At 41.5% G+C, this 22,381-nt stretch overlaps 1 protein-coding gene across 3 annotated transcripts; it reads right to left on the bottom strand.

Moving 5' to 3' along the window:
- Window positions 1-473: 473 nt before the first annotated feature.
- Window positions 474-6,935, bottom strand: LOC108139332 (band 4.1-like protein 5). 3 transcript variants are annotated; one of them, XM_017262043.2, is made up of 10 exons: window positions 6,060-6,935; window positions 5,182-5,329; window positions 4,939-5,115; window positions 3,611-4,679; window positions 3,415-3,549; window positions 3,162-3,281; window positions 2,949-3,103; window positions 2,602-2,786; window positions 1,834-2,409; window positions 474-1,382 (listed from the first exon to the last, which is right to left on the bottom strand). In XM_017262043.2, exons 1-10 carry the CDS (start codon window positions 6,279-6,281, stop codon window positions 1,215-1,217), a joined length of 2,955 nt encoding a protein of 984 aa, XP_017117532.1. In that variant the 5' UTR covers window positions 6,282-6,935; the 3' UTR covers window positions 474-1,214. The 3 variants fall into 3 exon arrangements, with proteins under 3 accessions (XP_017117532.1, XP_017117535.1, XP_017117533.1); XM_017262046.2 differs by lacking the exon at window positions 1,834-2,409; XM_017262044.2 differs by lacking the exon at window positions 3,162-3,281.
- Between the last annotated feature and the right edge of the window lie 15,446 nt (window positions 6,936-22,381).

The raw sequence follows: 22,381 nt of genomic DNA, 5'->3' as shown, positions 1-22,381 counted from the left end.
TGAGTTGAAAATACAAATTTATATATTTTTCACCACTTAAGTCCTCTTTATTCTAATTTTTTTTAAGAAATTGTCTTTAGGCATCAGGTTTGATTGTCAAACAGACAACTCCTAAAGAATTAACACAATTAGTTTTATATTTTTACTAAATGCCTATACATTTAAAATTCAAATTCGATTTAATAAGATTAATGTTAAGCATGTTTCACTGTACCCATATTCAAATAGAGAGATGGCTTTTTTTTGGAATCAACATTGATGCTGGGGAGGCGACCGCCGGCTGTCTTTTTAATTGCAGTGCCACGACCTCGGGGGCTGCGAAAATATCTTGGAATTTCAAGTACATGTGTGCTGCTGGCTGTGGATGGGCCGCTTGTACTTGAAGATCGCGCAGGCAGATGGACCTCCTCGGGATCTCGGGATTCCTGGAATGGGGTGCCTAATTCGAAAATAGACAAGACATTGCCATGCTGTACTGTATACATAATGCATAAATGCACTTTTTATTGAATATTTTTTACATTTAAATGCTTCAACATCGTCGCTGTATGCTTAGACAAAAAATAATTGAGTGGATTGCTTGCACTTAACATTTTGTGGGTGAGTGGTAAGTCTGATTTTCGGTTCTGGGACTCCCGGCGGGCAAAACAATTACAAAAATACTCGCACAATTACATTCAATTCATTTCATCACGATTTGTATACACTTTCAGTCAATTTCGTTGCTGCAGTTTAAAATTTCGTTGTTCTTAGTGGTCGGTTAGTTGTTAATTGGAATACTGCACATAAAACGGTCCTCACATCTCTAAGCTATAATATAGGCCTAGTATATTAAGCAGAACGCCCATCATCACGTTTGTTTTTGTTAAAAATCCAGTCTATAGTCTATGCACTTACAGTTAGCGGGTTGAATACTTTATTAAGTACGCGGTTTAGCACATTTCATTCCTCGATATCGTATCTGTGTATATGATATATGTAAGGTTTATAAATATCTAGATCATTAAGGCACATTTATGGACAGTTTACTTTTGATTGGACCTGCTCTCTCATTGTCTTTTTGTCGTTGCTCTCGCTTGGAATGCTTAAAACTTGTCTAAGTTTGTCTACGATAAAATACGAATACGTTACATCTGCCTAGATTTCCATAGCTACCGATTATAAATACGAACATATAGCTTACAAGCAAAGAAGGGGTTACAGTTAAACAATAATTACAACTGGGTTGTAATAACGGATTTGCGAATGATGGTCGGTTCGCGACCCTTGGGGGCCGAGACCACCTCCGAGGAAACCAGCCAGGGCGATACCATGTCACTGCTGTTGCTGCTGCTGGACGGAAACGGAATGCGGCTGTTGTCCGGGTAATTGCTAGCGGTTTTCTGTGCCAAAGATCAAAACGAGGGTTAAAACGGCAGGTCAATGGGGTCAATGGACTTAAAATGGTTAGTGGCGTGCAGAGATTGACATGAAAACGAGAAGGCAAGACAGGCAACTGCGGCAGGCCGAAGTTTAAATACGCTTGCAGATCATTTAGTTGTTGATTAATGGACAAAACTAAAATTGAATGTATAGTAAACAAAAAAGAGAAGGTTTAAACTTTAAATTACATTTAAACCAATTTAATATTATATATAATTTAAATAAAGAAAGTATGTTGCCAACACAAGATATTGCAAATAGATTTAAAACAGACAAATGAAGAACTCAGTTTCTATATGAAAGCCTATCATTAATACCTTCTGCAAGGGTATAAAAAACGTTAGTTATAGTTGTAGGCCAGTTTAGAGACAGACAGTAAAAGCGTAGACATAAGCTCGCAGGTGCTCAAACCTTTTCACTCGGCGGCGCATCGACTTCGCTGTGGCATTGATTCAGATTCAGATTGAGATTCTGATTCATCTGCAGGTTGGTTTTCTGCGACTCCAGACGCTCTTGCTCACTGAGCGTGGAGAAGAGCAAGGTGCCGGCACTGGGCGTTGAGCTGCCCACCGGTTTAACAGCAGTTTCGACGGTGCCACTGCCGCTGGCATTGTTGTTTATGATGTTGTTAATGAATATTTCATTAATGAGTATTTCGGCGGCCGAGGCGTTGCTCAGAGCAGGAGCCACTGACTCCGAGGCGGTGGTGCTGACGCTGGCGGTGGGGCTGCTGGGCGTACTGGGCGTGCTGATGGTGGTCACGCTGGTGAGGGTGGTGCTGACACCGCTCCCGGTGTTATTGAGATTCGCCGGCAGCGAGGACGGCGGAGTGAGTGGCGCACTGAATCCGGACACAAAGGTGGCGTTGCTGAAGGAGGCATTCCCATTGGTGGCGGCGGTGGTGGAGCTCGAGGTGCTGGAGCTCGTGCTGCCACTGCCCGTCGATGGCTTCTGTTCCGGTATGCTGAGCGTCAGCTTATCGCCTCCCTAGTTTTTTTTTACATTTTTTTTGTTTGTGGTTTAGCAAGCATACAGACACAAGCACACGGAAACAACACACGCAATAGCACGGATAAACATTGAGTGCGGACAACGAATGGAAATAAAAATGTACAAACAGAAGGCATGAAACGAGTGCAATGCAGTAGGCTTAAACTGGTTCGCTGGCCGAAAACTTACCACTGATATGTAGGTGGCGTTCAGGGAATCCGGTCCATCGCTGTGTGGATGATGGTTGGCGCTGCTGCTGCTGCTACTGCTGTTCGTGTTGCTCGAGTGCATATTGCTACTATGGGCGGCCGGCACAAACATCTGATTGGTGAGCTTGGCGTTGCCGCCTGCACCCAGTTCCTCCTCAACGCGAGCTGCAGGATCGGTTAAAGCATTAATAGTACTTTTTAGTTTAAACTATATCGATTTTTCAATATATTCTGATGGTATAGATAAATGATGACTTTTAAGTACTTCAAATGGCACAATTTTATCCCGCTTTAACCAATTATTGACTTTATCGTAAGTTTGCTCACCCTTAAGAATATTGCACTTGATGTTACCAGGCGGCAGGGCCGTGGTGCTCACATTGGCCAGCTTCACTTGGTTGTTGGGCTTCTCGTTGGCGTTTGACAGGCGCTTCAGCGTCTCTGTGTTGTGGTCCATGTCGAAGGTCTTGTTAATGGTCACCCTGGCGAGAAACACTCCGCTCAGTATATTTCATTATCTTGGCTTAGAGATTACGCTACCTGATACTGTTAGCATCATTAATGGCTTCGTTTGCTAGCACTGATGGGGATGGATCTTTGACAATGGACTTAAGCAATGAGTCTAGCTCTCTATCTTTATCCGACAAGCCGCTCTTAACACTGCACAATGATAAACACAACACAGAAAGACAGGTGAGAAACACACAGAAACAGCAAATTAGTTAATCGGGAAGTGAAAGCAATGTGCACATAAAGGTACATTAATAGGCAATTAGCAACACGAAAGAATTACCTGAGCTGGCCGGAGCTGATGGAAGCCTTGCCAAAGCTGCCGTGATGGGAGGTCGATGCATTTCTGAACGGATTGGTCTCATCGAAGTTCTTGGTTGCATTTGGTGAGTATGGTGGCGTGTAGTCTGGATCCAATCTGAAAAGAGTAAGTTATTGTAAAAAGGGGGCCATTGGATAGTTTACAATGGAGTCCCTACTTCACAGTCAATCCCGCAGCCTTGCCGATGGATCCTATCTTGCTGTACACCGGATCCTCGTTGCTGAAGTTGGACTTGAGGGAGTTGCGGCCCAGCGAGGCGAAGTTGGCTGCCGCCTGGGAGGAGGAACTGATGGAACCGCTGCACGCCGCATCCGGTTCAATAATGGCCGAGTTCTGAATCACAGTGAGCACCGATGGCGAGGGCGTAACAGTGATGAACTGATCCGTGGAAATGAGCGAGTCGAAGGCATCGTTATTGTTATCGTTGCTTGGAGTTGGAGAGGAGACGTGGGAGGAAATTAGTGGGGGAGCTGGGGCAGCCGGTTGGGATGCCGCAGCGGCCGCTGCCGCAGCAGCAGCTCGAGCATTAACAGTGGCCACAGCCGAGGCAGCCGACTCCTGGGAAGCCTTTTGGCGTTCGCGCAACAGGTGCGACTGCCGGCTGGCGAATCGCTGCGAAGGACGCCTCTCAAATTGCACGGTTCTCCTGGCGCGACTCTGCTGTGTTGTCTGGAACTCGGTGCGACCGGAATACCGGAAGCGGGAGCCCATCCGGAAGAAGTTCTGGCGGGCGGAGGGTCCCTTCACGGGCGCCCTCAGCCGGAAGAAGGTGTGGTGCTCCACGGCGCACTTCCACAAATGCTTGCAGGCCTTCTCGTTGTACAGCCGGAAGACAAAGGTGTGCTCCTGCTCCCTGCCCTCGTCGTCGTCCTCGATTACAATGAGTGTTAGTTTCTTTTTCTTGAAATCCAGCTTGCTGATCTTAGGCCAAAAGAACAGGCCGATCTTTTGATCTCGCTCAAAAACGAGTATGCCAGTGGGCGTGAGGCCGAGGTGGTATTCGCAGCCGTCCTTTCCGAGCACCGTGTGCATGTCAACGCCGTACATGTCCAGCCACTTGGCTTTATTCAGAAATGCTGTCTCAGCTTGGGCGGGCGTGAGGCCCCGACACGTCTTGTACTCGTCTAGGATGGCAATCTCTAGGTCCTCCGTTTGCTCGGGCACAAAACGGAACTCCGATACGGTTGCCGCCGAATGCTCCTGGTTATCGTAGTCGCCCAGTTCAGCTAGTCAAGAAAAAAGGGTAAACGTTAGCGTAAATGTTCATAGGAAGTTTTAATTTCAAGCAAACACTAAAACGCATTGATGATACGAAATGAAAAAGCATTAAACATGTATTAAATGTATTATGATCCGAATGAACAATTATATCTATTTTAAAATGTTTGTTAAATAAATTTAAATTTACGTATAAAAAAACTTCATTAAATATTTTGCAATTTTATAATAAATGTTATTCTAATTTCCAGCAAAATAAACACATACACTGCAATGCCAAAGCGCATAGTTCGGTTGACTTGTCGTCTGGACAATCGAGTCGTCCCTCTAAAAGATCTTGTTTCAGTTGCAAAAAGAACAGGTAGCGGGTGAGTTCTTCGCGGAGTGTATTCGGTTCCGATGAATAGAACTTCACCTTCAGACGGAACGTGTAAGGCGGTCCAACTGCGGGAAATAGGGAAATAATTAGTATTGTCTTGCCCACGTAATTGAGTTCGCACATTAGCTCACTTTTGACCTGCTTCTTAATGGGCTTGGTGGGATCCAGCCAGTGTTTGACATGGTTGGCATCCATGAACTGCAGCCCGAAGTAATCCTTTTCGATTATGTCCAGTGCGTAGAAGACCTGTTCGTACAGAAAGCTGCCCAACGCTTTTTTCTGCAAGCGCAAAGTGGAGAAAAATTAATGCCTTCGACGGGGGCAGGTGTAAATCAAAGCGACCCTGAACTAATCACGTTCGCTTAGCGGGTTAAATTATGTGCTGATCAGCGGCAATTTGCTTATTTTATCACACGAGCGGAGGCAATGCAAGTGGTTGTTGAGTGTCTTTGTTAGGGTGGATCGATGGGAAACAATTAATATCATAGGGACAGAATACAAAGTTGAAAAGGTTTTTTTTTAGCTTATTGAGTCTTTAAGAATTTCATAATAATTTATTTCATAAATTTCACTATTTTAATTAAGAGACACAAGAAGAAGATTGCAATATCTTAAAATTCACATAAGTTTAATGCTTAATATAAAATGTTATTTTTTTCAGACTTTTTTTTACAACATTTTATCATTAAATTCTAAAAAAAAATTAGTAAGTTAAAAACTAAGTCATTTGTCTCATATTTATTCAAACTATTGATCAACCTAAAAATGTACAACTTCTCAATATTTGTTTAATGTACTATGATTTTTCAGTCAGTTGAACTGAAGCACCCTACTATCTTTATCTATACCTTGAAAATTCTATCTTTTCGGATCCACCCAACGTGCACCCACTTTGTACCTTATTTGTTTGGCTCTCGGCAATTACTGCCAACGGCAGCAGTTTAAACCAAATGGTTTAAAGCCGAAAATGGGCCAAAACAAAATGTAATTCGATGTGGCGCGTACTCACCGATAATTCGATGGAAAGGTCAGTGTTGTCCAGCAGAATGACGCGGCAATCGATCTTGTTCTTGTTGACCACGATACGTTGCGGCTTAATTTGCGAGCCACTGGCGATGGCACCACCACCGCCCCCGGCCCCGCCCACCGCGGAACTGCCCGCACCACCGCCCCCTCGGGAATTATCCACATAGTTGTTGCGCACCTTGCGACGGCTTAGAAAACGCAGCATTTTCGATGGGTTTGTATGTGTTTTGTTTGGGCTTATTTATATACGGGTAAGTAGATAATAGATATACCGATGGGTTGTGTGTCTAAGGTTGCTGTTTTTTGTTGTTGCTTTTATGGAACTGTTGCCAAGGCAGCCGAATGCACCGATAATTCACCTGTGTGCTCACCTCGGCTGGGAAAAAAAAGCAGCGCAGACATCAAAAAACCTCTCGCACACAACTTGTTCTGGCTAACACGCACACAGACACACACACACACACCACTACACTCGAGCGCTAGACGCCCCCGTTTTATTTTAGTTTTTCTTTTTCGCCTCTGGATTCGGGGAGTTGTATTAAAGTTGCTTCCAAAACTGGGCGCTCCTTTCAGGCGGTTTTTTTTTCTGCGGGTTTCCACGGGTTTCCTTTCACCCCCCCAACCCGAAAAATCACAGGTTTTTTTGGAGGCGAAAAAAAAGACTGGCTAGCCAAACACGTTCGTTCCCATTTCGCAAGCTGTTTTTTCTCTGGTCTTTCAATCGGTGTTTATTGCGCGGTTTTCACTCTATTATTGCTGCCTTTACTTAGCTTTTTAATTTTGCTATGTTTTTTGTTATTATATTGGGCGATTAAGTGCACTTTTGTGATTTTTTTAGAATGTAGAGTGTGACCAGAGGAGAGCGTTTTAAAATACCAAGCGTTCCAGAAAAATACAACAAAATGGTCTCGTTGAAAATATACTAGAAATAAAAGAGGTGCAGAACTTTGATGAGTTTGAGACACGAACCTCACGGGCAGCTCGTTAAGTCAAATGCGATTGCATTTATTTAAAATTAACAGCCATTGAAATTTAAATCCAATACACTGAGACATTCCTGCATTTGTCTTTTGGAAAACATTTTTATTCAGCAATTCGTGAGGAAACGTTATTTTTGTGGTTAGCCTGGTCATTAAATTAAGTAGTTTAATTAAATTAAGTAAGAACAAGAAAAACGGAGAAGAGAAATTACAGAAATAAAATATTCATTAAAACAAATAAAAATAATGGAGCTACTAATACTACATTCATTTAAACGATTACAATATTCCCTGTTACTCAAAGAGTAACGTGCATAAAAATGTCTCTAAACTTTAGAGTCTAAAGTAGATTACAATAAATTTAAACTTATTTATTTAAATAGATCATTTTAAGTAATTCTAGTCATTGTAAATGCAACGCTGTAAATGTGAGCTATAAATAGCATCAGTTCTTGTTGGCTTACTTTTATGATAAGCCTTTTGGTCTGAAAGTATTTTAAAAAATGTTAAAAAACCGTTTGAAACTCTATTTCAGATCCGAAAGTAAGCAAATAAATTGAATCATAAGAAGTTGACTTTTCTGGCCGACGGGACCCTCACAAAACTTGTTGGCATTTGCGGTCGCGCAATTCTTTAAGTTTAGTGCGAGCAACTAAACAAGAAAGAAGTGCACAATAACTGTAAAATAGGAAACACAAGTGGTATCCGTAGTTGCAGCCGGCATTTGCAAAATCCTTTTTATGGGCAATTTATTCCTTTATTTGTTAGTGGATTTAAGGCCGTAACATTGTTCAAGCCCCAGCACCCCAACTTCCTTGATTTTCCTCCGATTTCCCACTTCCATCGGGCAGACGAAAGCGCCCCATTGGTGGTCGTATTTCGAGTTTAAAGGTAAATGGGAGATTTATCGCCGGCGATTTCCGGTGTACATATACAGCATGTGTGTGTTTGTGGGTGTGGGTGTGTGTGTAGTGGGTGGGATGGGTGGCTTAAAATCTTGGCTGCGGGCTGTGTTTATATCGGAGTTTTAGTGGGCCCTCGAGAGGTTCGGCTTTCGGGGCCGAGTGCTTAACAACATTTGCGAAAAGTCGAAGCCATTGGGCGCCAATTGCATGATTCATTTTCGCTTATTGGCCATTAATTTTCAATGCCGCCGATTGAGGCCGATATATGCATAACCATTTTTATCGAATGCATTAGAGATCCGCACAGGCTGTAATTACACAGTTGGCCGTTATAACAAGGCGCATGATTAATTACTGGCTAATACCTGAAACTCGATCCGTACTCAGCCTCGATGGAATCGACCGGCAGCATCGTATCACCCCGTCCCCATCCACCCATCCATCCATAATAACTAGACAGGCGACGATGCAGGTCTTTAGCCGTGGCCAATGTCTTAGGTGCCAGCTGCGCAACTTGAGCAGCCTGTTCCGTAATTATGACAGGAGGCCGACTTCCCTGGCCCCACTTCTCAGATCCCAGGTCCCAGACTCAAGATTCCGGATGCCCGATCCCCAGACCAAGGTCCCGTCTCGATTTTCCTGCCGCAGGGGTGTGGCAACAATTAACAAATGGATTTCGTTGCCATTGCCATTGACCAAAATAGACATGTTTGCAAAGGGTTACAGCCACACACATACGTGTGCATACATAAGCGAGACGCACTGTGCACTTCGACAAATACTTACGAAAACCCAAAAAAAAAGCTGGAAATCAATTTATATTATTATCAGTGATTTTAAATCGAATTCGTTCTGATATCTGGATTTTGTTTAAGATGGGCATTATTATTATATATGTTTTTGGAATTTCGCATTGACTTAAGAAGAAAAGAGTATCTCTTAGTTCTTTTTAGCAGCCATTTATTTAAAATAACTTAAGCAACTATTTACTTATACTAAGTATAAGTATACGTTTGGTGAGATTTCAAATTTAGTTTAGTTTTATTTCTTATCAATGAGAATTATAGCCCCTAATTATAATAATCGATTTTGGAGCAGATACAATTTTGACATTTCTGTTTTAATGTGGATACCTATAGAATCAATTAATTGTGGGTGCTGTGGACCTAGAATTACATATGCATAGTGATTAATTTCTCAAGTTAAAGTGCACTGTCTGCATAAATGTTAAGCCTTTGGTCCGATAAATAAGAGAACCTTCCAGTTTTGGGCCTTCTTATTTCTTCCTGTACCATGTGTGGCATTTGTATTGTCTTAACGATAATGGCAAGTCTTGGGTATGTAATACGAGGTGGGCAAATATTTGTGTCTCTTTGTGTGAGTGTGTGGTGCAGGGTGGTGCGCAGTGGTTCGAGATGGTGGTGCAGGGAGCTACAAAAGCAATAACAAAAGCCAAGGTAAACTATTATATTTATATGGACGTCTGCGGATGTTGCTCCGGCCCAACTGCCTTCGCACTTATCTGCAGCTGAGTGGAAAATAAATTCCTTTTAATTAAAACCGCAGCACAGCTCGTGATTTAAATGGCTCACGGCTCAGCCAGAATCAGCGGAAAAAACAGAATCCGAATCACAATCCGAATCGCAATCGCAATCAAAAGCAAAAGCAGAATCAGAAGCAGAAGAGCTGTGCAAATTTATTGGCTTCCATCCATAAATCAGCGACACAGTTCGACTGGCCAGCCAAAAGGTGAATTCATTTTAATTAAATAGAAAAATGTTTTGTTGTTTACTTGGCTTGATGGGCGCGCTAACGAAACCCTTGCCGGCTGAATCGAACACTAGTTCGAGCATATCCTGGACTATCGCCATAGCCATTGACGGGAGCGAAATTCATGGCAGGGAATTCGAAGTTTTCAGTAATTGGCTACTTAAGGTCCTTCGATTGGGGACAAGGACGAGCGGTTGCTCGTCTGGGGACGAGTGCAATAAAAAACATCCTCGTGTTGTAAAATTTTATGTGTGATTGTGTGTCGCTTTACGATATCCTCCTGGCAGTCAGCTCGTCCTGCTCCGCCTGCTCCTCCTGCTTCTCCTGCTTCTCCTGCTCCTCCGACCAGGACTCGTTACTGTCCGGAGACAGATACGCCGTAGTCGAAGTGGTGGGCGCTGGAAATGGCGGCCAAAACAAGGCGTGGCAGCTGGGCAATGGGCGGTGGGTGGTGGGTGGTCTACATTTGTTGTCTCAGCGAAATTGTCGGGGCAAAAACGATGCGATTGCCGTTACCTGCTCACCTACGCCCTGGGGGAATATTTCACGGACATTTGGCAAGTCAACAGCTTGTTTTATTTTGGCTTGTAATTTTCGATGAGTATTTTTATGACAGAAAGGCGACAAAAGCCAAAATCAATTGGAAATCAATGTTGCAATAGTGTTCGCTGCTTTCACTTTCACTCACAGGGCTAACTATGTGTTATTGGGGCTGCAAGCAACAACTCTTGTTTATCATTACAAATTAAATTACTTTTTAATCATTTACCTACAAAATGTAAAATTACATTTTTTAAGACAAATTATTTGATATGGTTAAACAGTTGATTTTAAATTACCATAAACTTCATTCTTCAACCTGATAAACTTAAAAGTCTTTTTGAAAAAAAACATAAAATCTAACGATGTTATTTTGGCTGGTTATTTTTTATGTCGAAATCAAATGTAAAACAATTTGGCCATCCCCCCAAAAATAAAAGTAATTAGGCTTACATTAAGCTGCCGGCGGCAATGAAAAATACTCTGCTTCGCAGGGTGATATTTTAAATTACGCACAATTTATTTTATTTTATATTCAATTTAAAAAGTGTCAACTTTCTTCCTCATTCTGGGTGAATTTTTGTGGTGCTTTCGCAGAACGGTCGACCTTCTGTCCATATAAAAAGCCCATATGAAACGCATAAAAAAAGTTATTTATGCCCCGCGGTCGGTCGCTTTTGTTGCAGTGCGTCGGTAGCGTCCTCCGTGGAAATCGCTCCCCGATTTTTCCATTTCATGCCACGCCCCCTTGGCGGTGACAAAACGCTAGAGGCCTTTTTCCGCAACTCTTTCGCCTTGGCCGGTGAGGTCGAAAAGTTTCGCAGCATTGCAACAATTAAAAGTGGCACAAGGGTCATTCAAACAATTGCCCATTGTTGTTTTCGGGGCAGAAGTCCAGGCGGCGCTGGCGGTTGGGGGCATTTAATTTATGCCACTAATTACTTTAAGAGCTTTGTGACCGCTGCAATCCTGCAGATTGCGTTGCCTTGTATAAGATTTTCCAAGCCATTATGTACGCCAAAAGGTTCCAGCCCCCCCCCGAAAACGGACGAGCTCTGGCCAAATAATATGCAAATTAGAATTATATTCAAACAGTTTTTTCTATGCCACTAGGTAAACGAAACTAAGCCAAAACTTTTACAACATCTTTCGTTTTGCTTCACTGTCTGCGGCTTTGCCGCCTCAAATGACTTTTGCCAAGTTACGGTCCCCAAAAAAGAAGCCAAACTTCCAAAGGTTTTTCAGGCTATTTACACTCAAGAGTTGCTGGCCAGGCCATCTGTTCCGGGAGTATCTCGTACTTGGCTACCCAACAAAGAGCCATCTGAGCGCCCCCGTCGGCAATAAAGCTGCAAAACTATAAGCAAAGCGGCAGCTTTAAATTGTAGTTTATTTTATTGACGAGTTCTTATAGCCCTGACTGAGACCTTGACTTGTGATTTGCCATAATTACACTGGGAGCATCCCCATGAACAAAAAACTGGGTTTATATGCGATAAAGGTTTGAAGTTATTTCCCTATAAGTTAATTGTTTCTAAATCAATATTTGTTTTTTTAATATGAAAAAAAATTAAAGTTTTTTTAGTCATGGTGAAATTATGTTATATATGATTGTTTAAAAAGGTTAACGCACGCTCCAATTTCCAAATTTTCAGTGCATTAATAAAAACAGAAAAGCTAAGCGCAATTGGAGAAAATATTTTGTTTTTATTTTTGATTTAAATTAATTCAAAAATCTATTTCAATTTTTATGGTTTCCCAGTATTTTCTCCTTAGTGCAGCTGCTTACTGGCCCCGAAAATCTCACCACCGGCGCACACGGAACCTCATCCTTGAAAGGCGGCCAGGATGAAGCTCATCATCAATGTGCAATATTCTGCTTATCATGCGCTTTTTGCCCGACAACACACAAACACAATTACATGGATCTAACGAGTGGCACTGAAGCAAGTGTTCGAGGAAAAAGTGGAAGCATTGAGCATCACAATTTGCTGATTGCTCGAGTTTTGCGATAGGAAATGAAAACCGAAACCGAAACTCATTTAAATCAATATTTTGTTGGGCACGTATGCAGCAGCAGCAGCAGCAGCAGGAGTGGCTTCGCCCGAAAGATGATGTGTGGATCGGATCGAATCGAAGGGGGGTGTAGGCCGGGAAATCCCCGAACTCAGCACAATTGTCGGACTCAAACTAGTCGTTGTCTTTGTGTCTTTCTGGCCACATGAGCACCGCAAAAACCCCAGCCAGATGACGCCTGCATGCAAATGTCGTCGAAACACACACGCAATTATATTTGCCTTAGGTCGGCATTAGTTCCTTGTCCGGAATCCCGGATACGGACAACGGACAACGGACTACGGAATCGCCGCTGGTCTGCTGCTGCTAAGAGTCATTTCCGTTTCCTATTCGGGGGGCGACAGGCAACTGTTTTTCATATGCTTGATGCTTCATGTGTGCGGTTTGCGGTGATTGTTGCGACATCTATTTGATCGAAATGGGATTGTCGAGAGTGGACTGGATTGAAGATGGCCTGACAGCGGGAAGATTGAAGATATATACCGTTCCCCCCACATCCGGGGCGGCATCCACATCCACATTCCGAGATTGGGAGTCAATTATTTGGCCCAAATATTTGCCACTGACTTGACATATTTCTCCACTTTACGTAGAGTGCCGAGCGATAAGCACTCGACAACCTCATCTCTTGGCTTTCGGTGATAGTGTTTCAGCCAATGTAAATAGTCACAAGTATAAAACTTCATAAATTGACGGGGGAAAAGGATGGCAGTTGGCAATGTGTTTGGATTGCGATGGAAACTTCTGATTCCAAGGGATGATTGCATCTTTAAATGCCAAAACCCTCGTTTCTTGGGCGAAATTGAACGGTCAAGGGTTTTGTCTTTAAAGGACTATTGGGTCTTTTGTTTGTTTTTTATATTACAAGCTTGGGTCCTGAAACTCAGCAATTCATCAATGCTCCATATAAAGAATAATCATAAAATGGCTGACTGAAAGGATTATTTGTTTTGACTTAAGAATAATGGTTACTGTCCCTCAAACGAGTGTCAAAATCTATTGTTAAATAACACATTCTAACAATATCATCATAAATAACTATTTTTTAAAATCTAGCTCTAACTAAAGGGCATTTATCTAATAGAAACAAAGTGAAATATTCTGTTTAAACTTCAAATTAACGCCGTGACAAACCTTCCAATAATAAAACTATAGTAGAACGACTGCGGCTTTTAAATCATAAATTTAAATGCCGGTCTCATTGCTCGTTGTCATCAAAGAATAATTTGCTCCTTTGTGGCGCTGTCTTTACATCCTCCGAAGTACCAAAGAACCGAAGGACTCCCGCGGGTGAATGTACCGCCTAAAAAGAACTTCTAGGCTGCGTTTTTTCCATTCCTTTTGAAGGAGTCGACTGATATCTTGTGCATTCAACTCGGTTACTACGCACTTATCTCATCTCGGTTACTGTGCATAGAATTTTGACAGACAATTAGCAGCGGAGCGATGGCAACGTTGCCAACTAAGGCTTTGACTCCCGGCTCGGATGGAAACCTCATAGCCCACACCCACACCCACACCCAGGCCACCTCCATCATGGTGCACAGTTTTATGGGTGTTTTTCTTTTTATTGTCCTACGCATTTTCTATGACATTTTTGACGCTTACGATTTGAACATTGTCTTAATTGCTGCTTTATGACGTGTGCTCTCAAATGACACGCAGCATTTGCCAACGTTTCCCGTGATTATGATTTAGTTCAGCAAACGAGGAGTCAGAGGCGCCATAAAGATTAAACACGAGTGTAGTAACAAAGTCAAGTCTGTTGCCTTTGCTTTTGCACCCGTCAGTCCGCCATAAAACAGTCTCTCACTTAGCTGAGTTCACATATCAAAAGTGTGAAGTTCTTTAAATATTTGCCGGGTGGCATAAAATATTTACAATGTGTAGCATGTGTGGCAATTGTCAGTCAGAAACGGCTTTAAATGGGATATAACTTTGTTATTGATTCACCAATTGTCTGGGTATTCAGTGCGAAATGGTAATGACACCGGAGGAGTTTTTGAAATAGTCAAGGAAAATAGTTAATTAACTTTGATGGCAAAGACTGTGTGCCAAAGAAGTTCATTTTCATCTGTACCTAATACAAAAAAAAACAAGTTATTTTCATTATTTTTTTAAAGTATTTCTTACAAATTCTTCTTTTATGATCCACCACAATTTTATTTTCTCCGATTTAATCACATTTGATTTAATTTAGTAACTGGAAGATTGATTGGCTTCTCCGAATGCAAAAATTCAATCTGCGAGTCCCGTCGCCACTCTCAAAGGACACACACCCATAAAGTATTTCCATATTTAAGCAAATGAACGACTTGGACTGGGGATCGGGCCGGATTGGCTGGGTGGTTCCAGTCAATTACCCACAGCGCATGCATCTAAATCAAAGGCCACAAAGGCAATCGCAACCTGCCGGGCTTAGCAGTCCGGAATTCTGGATTCAGAATACAGTATACAGAATCCAGAATCCAGATTCCAGTATTCAGAATCCGGTGCCATTGCTCACCTGCTGTGGCTCCTATCTGTGGCAAATTTATAGAAACCATTTATATTTACGTACCCAAACAGCGATATGTATTTGTGCATTTGGGTCGTATATTTAAAATTTGCATTTCAACATAAAATTATTTGGGGAAGATTTTAATGACAAATTATGGCCGCGTAAATTATGACGGAGGTTGGTGCTGTGCTGTGTTGCCCTCCCATCCGCTCCTATTTATATTTATATTTATATCGTAAAGGCGTACACACACAGATACTCGTACATCCGCCCACGTCGCCAAAATGGCAATAAAAATATTTCGCTACAGATCTTATTCAGCTTTATTTCGCCATTTTTATTTGTTTTCGTGTCGGAGTTATGTGTGTCGGTGTGTTAGTCTTTCCTTTGGCCCCCGTTTGCCGGCTTTGTTATATTTGTTTTCTTGCTCGACTTTTTTATACATTTTCCAGGGTTGTCGGGGAAAACCTCTTTTATATGTGTGCTCCTGTATCTTTACGCTTGCCTGGCACTTATCCTGCTGGTCCTTCCGCGCCAGGACGCCTCCGTATCCCGTGTTCCGTGTTCGGTGTTTCAACCAGGAAGACCGGCCCGTGTTCACCTTGCGATTTGTTTTTAAAAGCCGCTCAGCTGTGGCTCAAACAACTTTCTGTTGGCTGCCTTTGTTAAAACAATAAAATTATTATTATTGCTCCACATGTTGGAATTTGAGGACTTAAAATGTTCTTTCGCTCCAGTCTTATTCTTGGCCCCCCTCAAACTTCGTCTTCGCCAGGTTCGTATGCCCTTATAATCATCGTCCATCATTCTTTTGGACCCGCGTCTTGGGAATTTGTCATGCAATTTAATTTTTTTGTTTTGTTGCCCCGCTTTTTGCGCCATTCTGCAACAATTTTATGTCATTTGTTGATTGTGTAAATTTCGCGTTTAGCCGGTGGGCCATTCCATTCCATTCCACACCACTCCACTCCCTCCACTCCACTTCTTTGGCCCAATCGCGCTTGAATCCCTTCGCCTTGGTCCTCGGATTCGAAAGGTGCTAAAGGATTTTATGTTCGGCCTAACCGTGGCTTATTTGCGTTTTTAGTAGCCCGGCCAGCTACTTATGGTCGCGATGTCCTCTCCCGACTTGGCTACATAAAAAATGATTTACTATATGGCGGGTCTCCCTTTATGACATGTCGTAAATTGCATTTTATGTCGCATGGTGGCGGGTTTTTTGTCTTCGTCCTCCGGTGCTCCCCGCTTTTGGCACTCGCACTTTTATTCGTTTGTATATTTGTTAATTAAGATTGAGAACGATGTGCGGCAACTGCACACAGAAATGGCCAATTATGCAGCGTGTTTGCATCTGCATCTGCATCTGAATTTGCATTTGCATTTGCAATTGCAATTTCAGCAGTAACTAGCAAAGTCGGACTAATCCGCGACCTTTCTTAGCCCCGTGTTGGGCTAAGAGCTGGCAGCTTGCTTATTTTAATTAGACTCTGCCCCAGGATCTGGGTGCAAAAAGGTGGCAGCAGGGGCGAGCCCTCAAAATATTTAAACATTGGGCTAATTGTATATATATTGTGGTTCAACACTGGTATTCTGAATTTCACAGCTTATAAAATTAAAGCTAGCAACCAAAAGCCACCATCCTGTACTATTTTGCACTTCACATTTTATTTGCTTAGCCAAAAATACTTGGAAGTTAACCAAAATTGTTCAGTTTCTGAAATTTACATATATGGCAACATAATCTTAACAAATGGCAAAGTGAAGTTAAGAGAGTAAAAATGTATTTGAATTCTTAAAGACAAAATCTTTGAGCAATTTAGTAATTTTACATATTATTTGATATAGTTTTTTAATAAATACTACACTTTTTCACTTAGTTAAATATTTAAATTCAATACTACCAGATGCCAAACTTATGCGAAAAACGTATTTTAGAATTCTGGTAAAATCCAAATTGTAAATAAATTAGCCAATCGACCCCCTTATGATTCGCCACTGGCTAAGCGCAAATATGTTGCCTTCCGCTGCGGAAATAGCATCTCCTTGAGAAGTCCTCCAGCCCCACCTTTCACGCCCACTTGCAGCATGTACTTATATGCAGGTATTTGCCTTCGCCTTACCGTATCTGTATCTGTTTCTGTTTTTTAGCTGCTTCTGAATTTGTAACTGGGTTTCTTCGAGGATGCGGTGCCGTGTGTGGCTCGCCGCCGCCTGCTTATGGCAAATGCCAGCGAAAGAAGCCTTTCTGCTTTCTGCTTTCTGCATTCTGCCAACCAGCCAAGAGATTACGAAACGTGTCACAAGTGCAGTCTGCACCTTTTTGAAGTTATGTTTAGAATGGCAGCGGACTCTGTGCGCCGCCTAATGAGTGGAATTAGAATTCAACATATGGCAAAAAAGTCACGTTTTGTGAAATTAATGATTTGGGGCGACGGCGTCATCCTCATACTCATCCTCTGACAGACACTTGACGCGTGGGATCACAATTGGCCTGCACTACTAAAAACGCATTGCATATTATCTCTTATTTGAGTAAAACAAAAAAGCGAAGCTTATTAAATTTCTGCGTACACATATACATTTATAATTTGATTATTTTAAATTATAAAGATAAGCGTGGGCCTTTTTTGATAGCTTTATATTGATGACTCATTACATTATATTAAATTTTGATTGCTTATTTACAACAAATCCTAAAATATAAGTTAAGCTTTATTATTTTACTATATTATTTATTAAAATGCAAGCCATTTCTTACTGTGTATCTTGAGGTCCCCTAACGAGGAATGCCACCACATTCCATGCATTGCAGGTGCATCTGAAGGCATCGAATCCTATGATTAATTCTTGGCATTGCATCATCTACCCGAGGCAGTGATTTCTTCCTTTTATGGCAACCCATTCAGGTCAGCAATTTATGACTTAAAGAAAACTAAATCTCTTCAAAAGCACTCTCTATTGTGCCAAAATTTATTTAATGAACGTGCCCGCCATCAAGAAGCGTTGAAATCAAAAACCAAATTAGATCATATTAGGCCCTAATTTGGCTTTTGAAGAGATCAAGCCTAACCGGAAACTCGACAAATGTCACAACTTGTCCCAAACATAACAATGAACCCCATAAATTTATAATCTGCCTACTCTGCTCCGTTTCATAGCCCTTTAATGATGAAGTGCGATCATAAATTTTAATTCCGTAAGCAAAGCTCGAAACCTGATTGAATGTAATCTCAATTAAGATATTCGATTTGATTTGGTTATTAATTCCACGGCTTTTCGGTATAATTTCAATGTCAATTTGTTATATTTGTTTATATTTTTTAGTTTTATCGAAAATGAAAACTTGTTACATGAATATTAAAAATATAAATTTAAAATATTTCTCGACAAATCCAATAAACTCAATTCCATTTGGGGACAATAAATAATTTTGAGAATAAAGAAGTTATATAGCTTCACTTCTTAACTAAACTACACCTTTTTCGACTTGACCCAAATATTTCCTACATAATTTCGAGGTTTTCTGATCCCTATTTAACACTCCTAGTACTAATCTACAACAAATAAATCCACTTTCGTGTCACATGCCGAAATCAATTTCTAATACATAGTGTGTTTCTTCTGATTAAAACTATTCGAAATCTATCTAATAGATACACATGCTCGTGAGTGGCTCAGCGACACGCACACAGTCGCACCGAATGAAGAAATATGAGTATGCAAATAAGCTTAAAGCGCACAATCGCAATCAAAAACGACAAGAACAATAACTAACGTAGCGGTAAAGTGTTTAGACACGCAATGTCAATAAAGTATCTTATCTGCGGAGCATACATTGAGCGGGCGATGGATACGGATACGATACTCCCATTCTGAGTCTCATATAAGGCACGACATCGGCGTTATTCTTTTTTTTCCCCTTAATCCCGGAGCGAAAGGGGAAAGTGGGGAAAGGGGAGCGCGGCCCATTCAATAATGCGTGCCTACGAATTCTGATTACATATCGCACGGGTCGAGCTCAGAACAAAAACCAAAACAATGTCAAAGGGTTCGGTTTCTGTGGCGGACAGTCGGCTTTAACTCAAAGTTTGCGTGATACACTTTAAAATGGAAAATATTTAAAAGGTTTTAAGCTGCATGAAGGGTTTTTATTAGTGATATTTTAAAAACAAATGGTTAAGCATTTATTTTATAGCAACCGCTTATTAGCCTCTTACATTCGAAACAATAACTTTTTTATGTTTCAACTGGGCAATTAAATATGTAGCTGTACCAACCCTATCCATATTAAGTTTTAAGTCTTTAGGAGTAAAAAAAAAAAATAAAGGTATATTGTGTTTAGTATTGAGGGTAAAAATAAATACTGTTAAGTGCCAATCGATAATCCTTAGTTGATGACAGGTAACGAGTTAAGGTAAGTACATTACAAAAAATGTTAAAAATAAGAGCTTACATTTGTAAATTATATTTTGATGTTACCAACAATTGATTGAGCAATTAATGAGTCTGTTTATTTTTGAAGAAATAATATTTTTTAACTTTGCTTCTTGTTACTAAGGGTTTGCTCTAATTTTCTAATTGTTCTCTCAGTGTAGCCAGTATTGATGTGAATGGAGAAGCGTTTGTGTTTGTGGCAGTGATCTTTGCATGTTTGAAAAACATTTTAGCATTCAGGGCGTGGCAAGTGCGTAGCGGACATGCCGACAAACTGAACGACAGATGGGGGGCGAGCGGACAGAAGAATTTACCGGCGGATAGCTAGACAGACCGACAGAACGACAGACAGCTGGTCGAAAATTGCAAATTGTAATGTTACAGTTAAGCACGTATTTGGCCGTGGAGCCTGATGCCAGGGGTGTGTGTTGTTTATGTGTTTGTAGCGATAAATCGATGCGCGGTATAGATTTCTGCGGGATTCATTCCGAGCGAAAGCGGAATTATTCCCCATAAGCGCTAATGAGCCGCAGCACGGCAACCTCGCAGATTCGCAGTGTGACCGAGATGCAGATACCCTCAAGAGACACAAACTAGCGAGGGTCACAAGGTCAACTCCGAGTGAAGAACCCACTTAATATGCAGTTCCATCGACTGCGATGCCATAATTCATTCGAACGTGTGATTTCCATGCTAATTGATGGCATGTTTATGGATTGGTCGTCCTCCCACTTGAAGTGGAACTTTGTAAGCCAGTGCGCCCCATTGATATGCTAATTTTAATGGCCAAATAATCGCATGTATCTGCCTTGTAACAGCCTAATAAATTGATTAAATTCTTTGGCTTTTATTAGGAAGTTGTCATTAAGTCATCGGTGCGATGCTGCCATTAATTGCTGCCTTCGACAAGCAATTCGTTAGTCGAAACAGCGCGCAAACACGCCGAAAAACAAAGCCGACATTTGGCATGCTCGTATGTAAATTAGCCAGACTCGCAAAGTCGCAGACACTCCTCCAGCGATTGGTATAATAAATGTTGGAGCCGAGAGAAACACATGTAAGGCATGTGGAAATGGGATTTTAAACGCTTAAGCCGAAGTAGCAGCCGTTGCCCCCGGTCCTCCAGTTTTGCATAGATATCCCCGAAGTATCTCAAGCTAATGCCGATGCTGATGCTGATGCTGATGAGACCCATGACGAATGCCCGGCAAATGCAAATGCGAATGGAAATGCTCACAATACACAATGGACTCGGGTTTCCTAGGAATTGGCCCCAAGTATCGCTTGCAGTTGTTGTTCCCTTCTCATCTATTCTAGCACGCGATCCATTAGCCGCACAGATGTATCTTTTGGTGCGGTCTACGGTTTGTTTACGTGGCGCAGATACAGCTCGCTATTTATACATTGCATCCCGCATAATTCCGTTCAATTCTAAACATTCCGTGTATTTCTTCTTAATTTGCTCGTTGCTCTTCTTTTTATTGAACAGCCTGGCAGTCAAAGAATATTTATTGATGATATGACCACACCTATTTTACGGGCCAGCTTCCAGTGCACAGTCAATGCCGAAAATAGCCACAAATCCCTTGTGCTAAGTCCAAAATAAAAGCCAAGTCGGTGGGAAGTGGAGAATGTGACTGCGGCTACGGCGACCGATTGGTATTTGTACACTCGGGAAAAGTCTAGTTCAATTTAACAATGATTTTTAAATGGATTTAAGGAGTCAGCTTTAAGGACTTAATCCAGAAGAAATGTGTCTAGATTTTTCAGCACGAGAGTTTTAATAATATTAATATATATATTCATATTGACAAAACCTAATTTTATTAAAAATGGCTACATTTTAAGTTTTAACAATAGCATTTTAAGAATTGTCTTCAACCTTTATCTTAAATTCTAAAATTATGAATTGTTTTAAGGATTTGCTTTCTTTAACCTTATCCTTGGATCCTTTTTCCCCCAGTGTATTGGAAGAGGGAGTCTGGGAGTGGGCGGTGCCTGAGTGCTCTGCCATCTCACTTGAGAATTCTCACACCTCGTGGCTGTCAGTCCAGGTTTTTTCGGGACTTTCGGGATAGCAGTCGGTATATGTGGGGATGGGAATAGGCTTTTGATCTGTTTAGCATTCCGTGGCACATTGGAAAGTCGTAACTATTGACAAGATCTGGAGCACCATCGAACTCCCAGGTCATTGCAGAGAAATTGCTGGCAGTCGAATGCATTTCATGCAGCTCCACTCGTGTATTTGTTTGCATTAATTTGTATATGTTACTTTAACGATTTAATGCCCAGCACGGCACCGACCCGCCGCAGATTCCGTGGAACCGAGGGGAAATGGGGGGCGATTCCTGGCACCCAATGGAGTTCGATCCCCCAATCCCAGGTGATTGCACTCGGCGGGGAATTTTTCCTGGCTTTTCGGTTTTTGGGACGGGCGCAAATTGCTCGGGGCCTTCTTTACTACTTCCTTTCCATATCAAATTGTGTGGATATTGCGCATCAATCACTTGATAAAGAACAACAATGGCGCACTCGCATGATGAATAACATCTGCCCGGCCCGAATCTGAATTAAGGCGCAATGTTTTGCCGCAAAAAATATGTGTATATTGTATGTCCGTTCATATGAGTGCGTGTGCGGGAGTTTATGGAAAACCACTTGAAAAGCCGACCGACTTATGGACTTGTTTCGTCAAAGAATAAACACATTGATTGATAAGTGAATAATTCAGGCGGGCAAATATTGTTCGATTTAATTAATTTCCAATTGGCTGCCTAGGGGATTATAATTCATCGCAAAGCTCTCGTCTTCCAGGGCGTACAGATATTTGATTTGGCTTTAACTGGCTAAATACTACAGTGATATGGATCTTAGAATGCAGCCTATGCAGATGTATAAAATTCAACTCAAAACAAAAATAAAGGCTGCAAAAAGACAGTTCTTTAAAATTAATTTATTATATATGCAATTCCTCGCCTTAGCTGTTTGAGTACTAACTTTTGAGAGGGAAAACTTTTGAATGTTGCTTTCCCAAATAAAAATATTTGAGTTAAATGCAATCCACACTTCTGTATAAAATAAATAAATACAGCAGATATTC

This window comes from Drosophila elegans, unplaced genomic scaffold, assembly GCF_018152505.1.
Source record: "Drosophila elegans isolate 14027-0461.03 unplaced genomic scaffold, ASM1815250v1 contig_476, whole genome shotgun sequence".
NCBI lineage: Eukaryota > Metazoa > Arthropoda > Insecta > Diptera > Drosophilidae > Drosophila > Drosophila elegans.
Note: the sequence above shows the minus strand (reverse complement) of the source record. Positions and strands in the feature narration are given on the sequence as shown.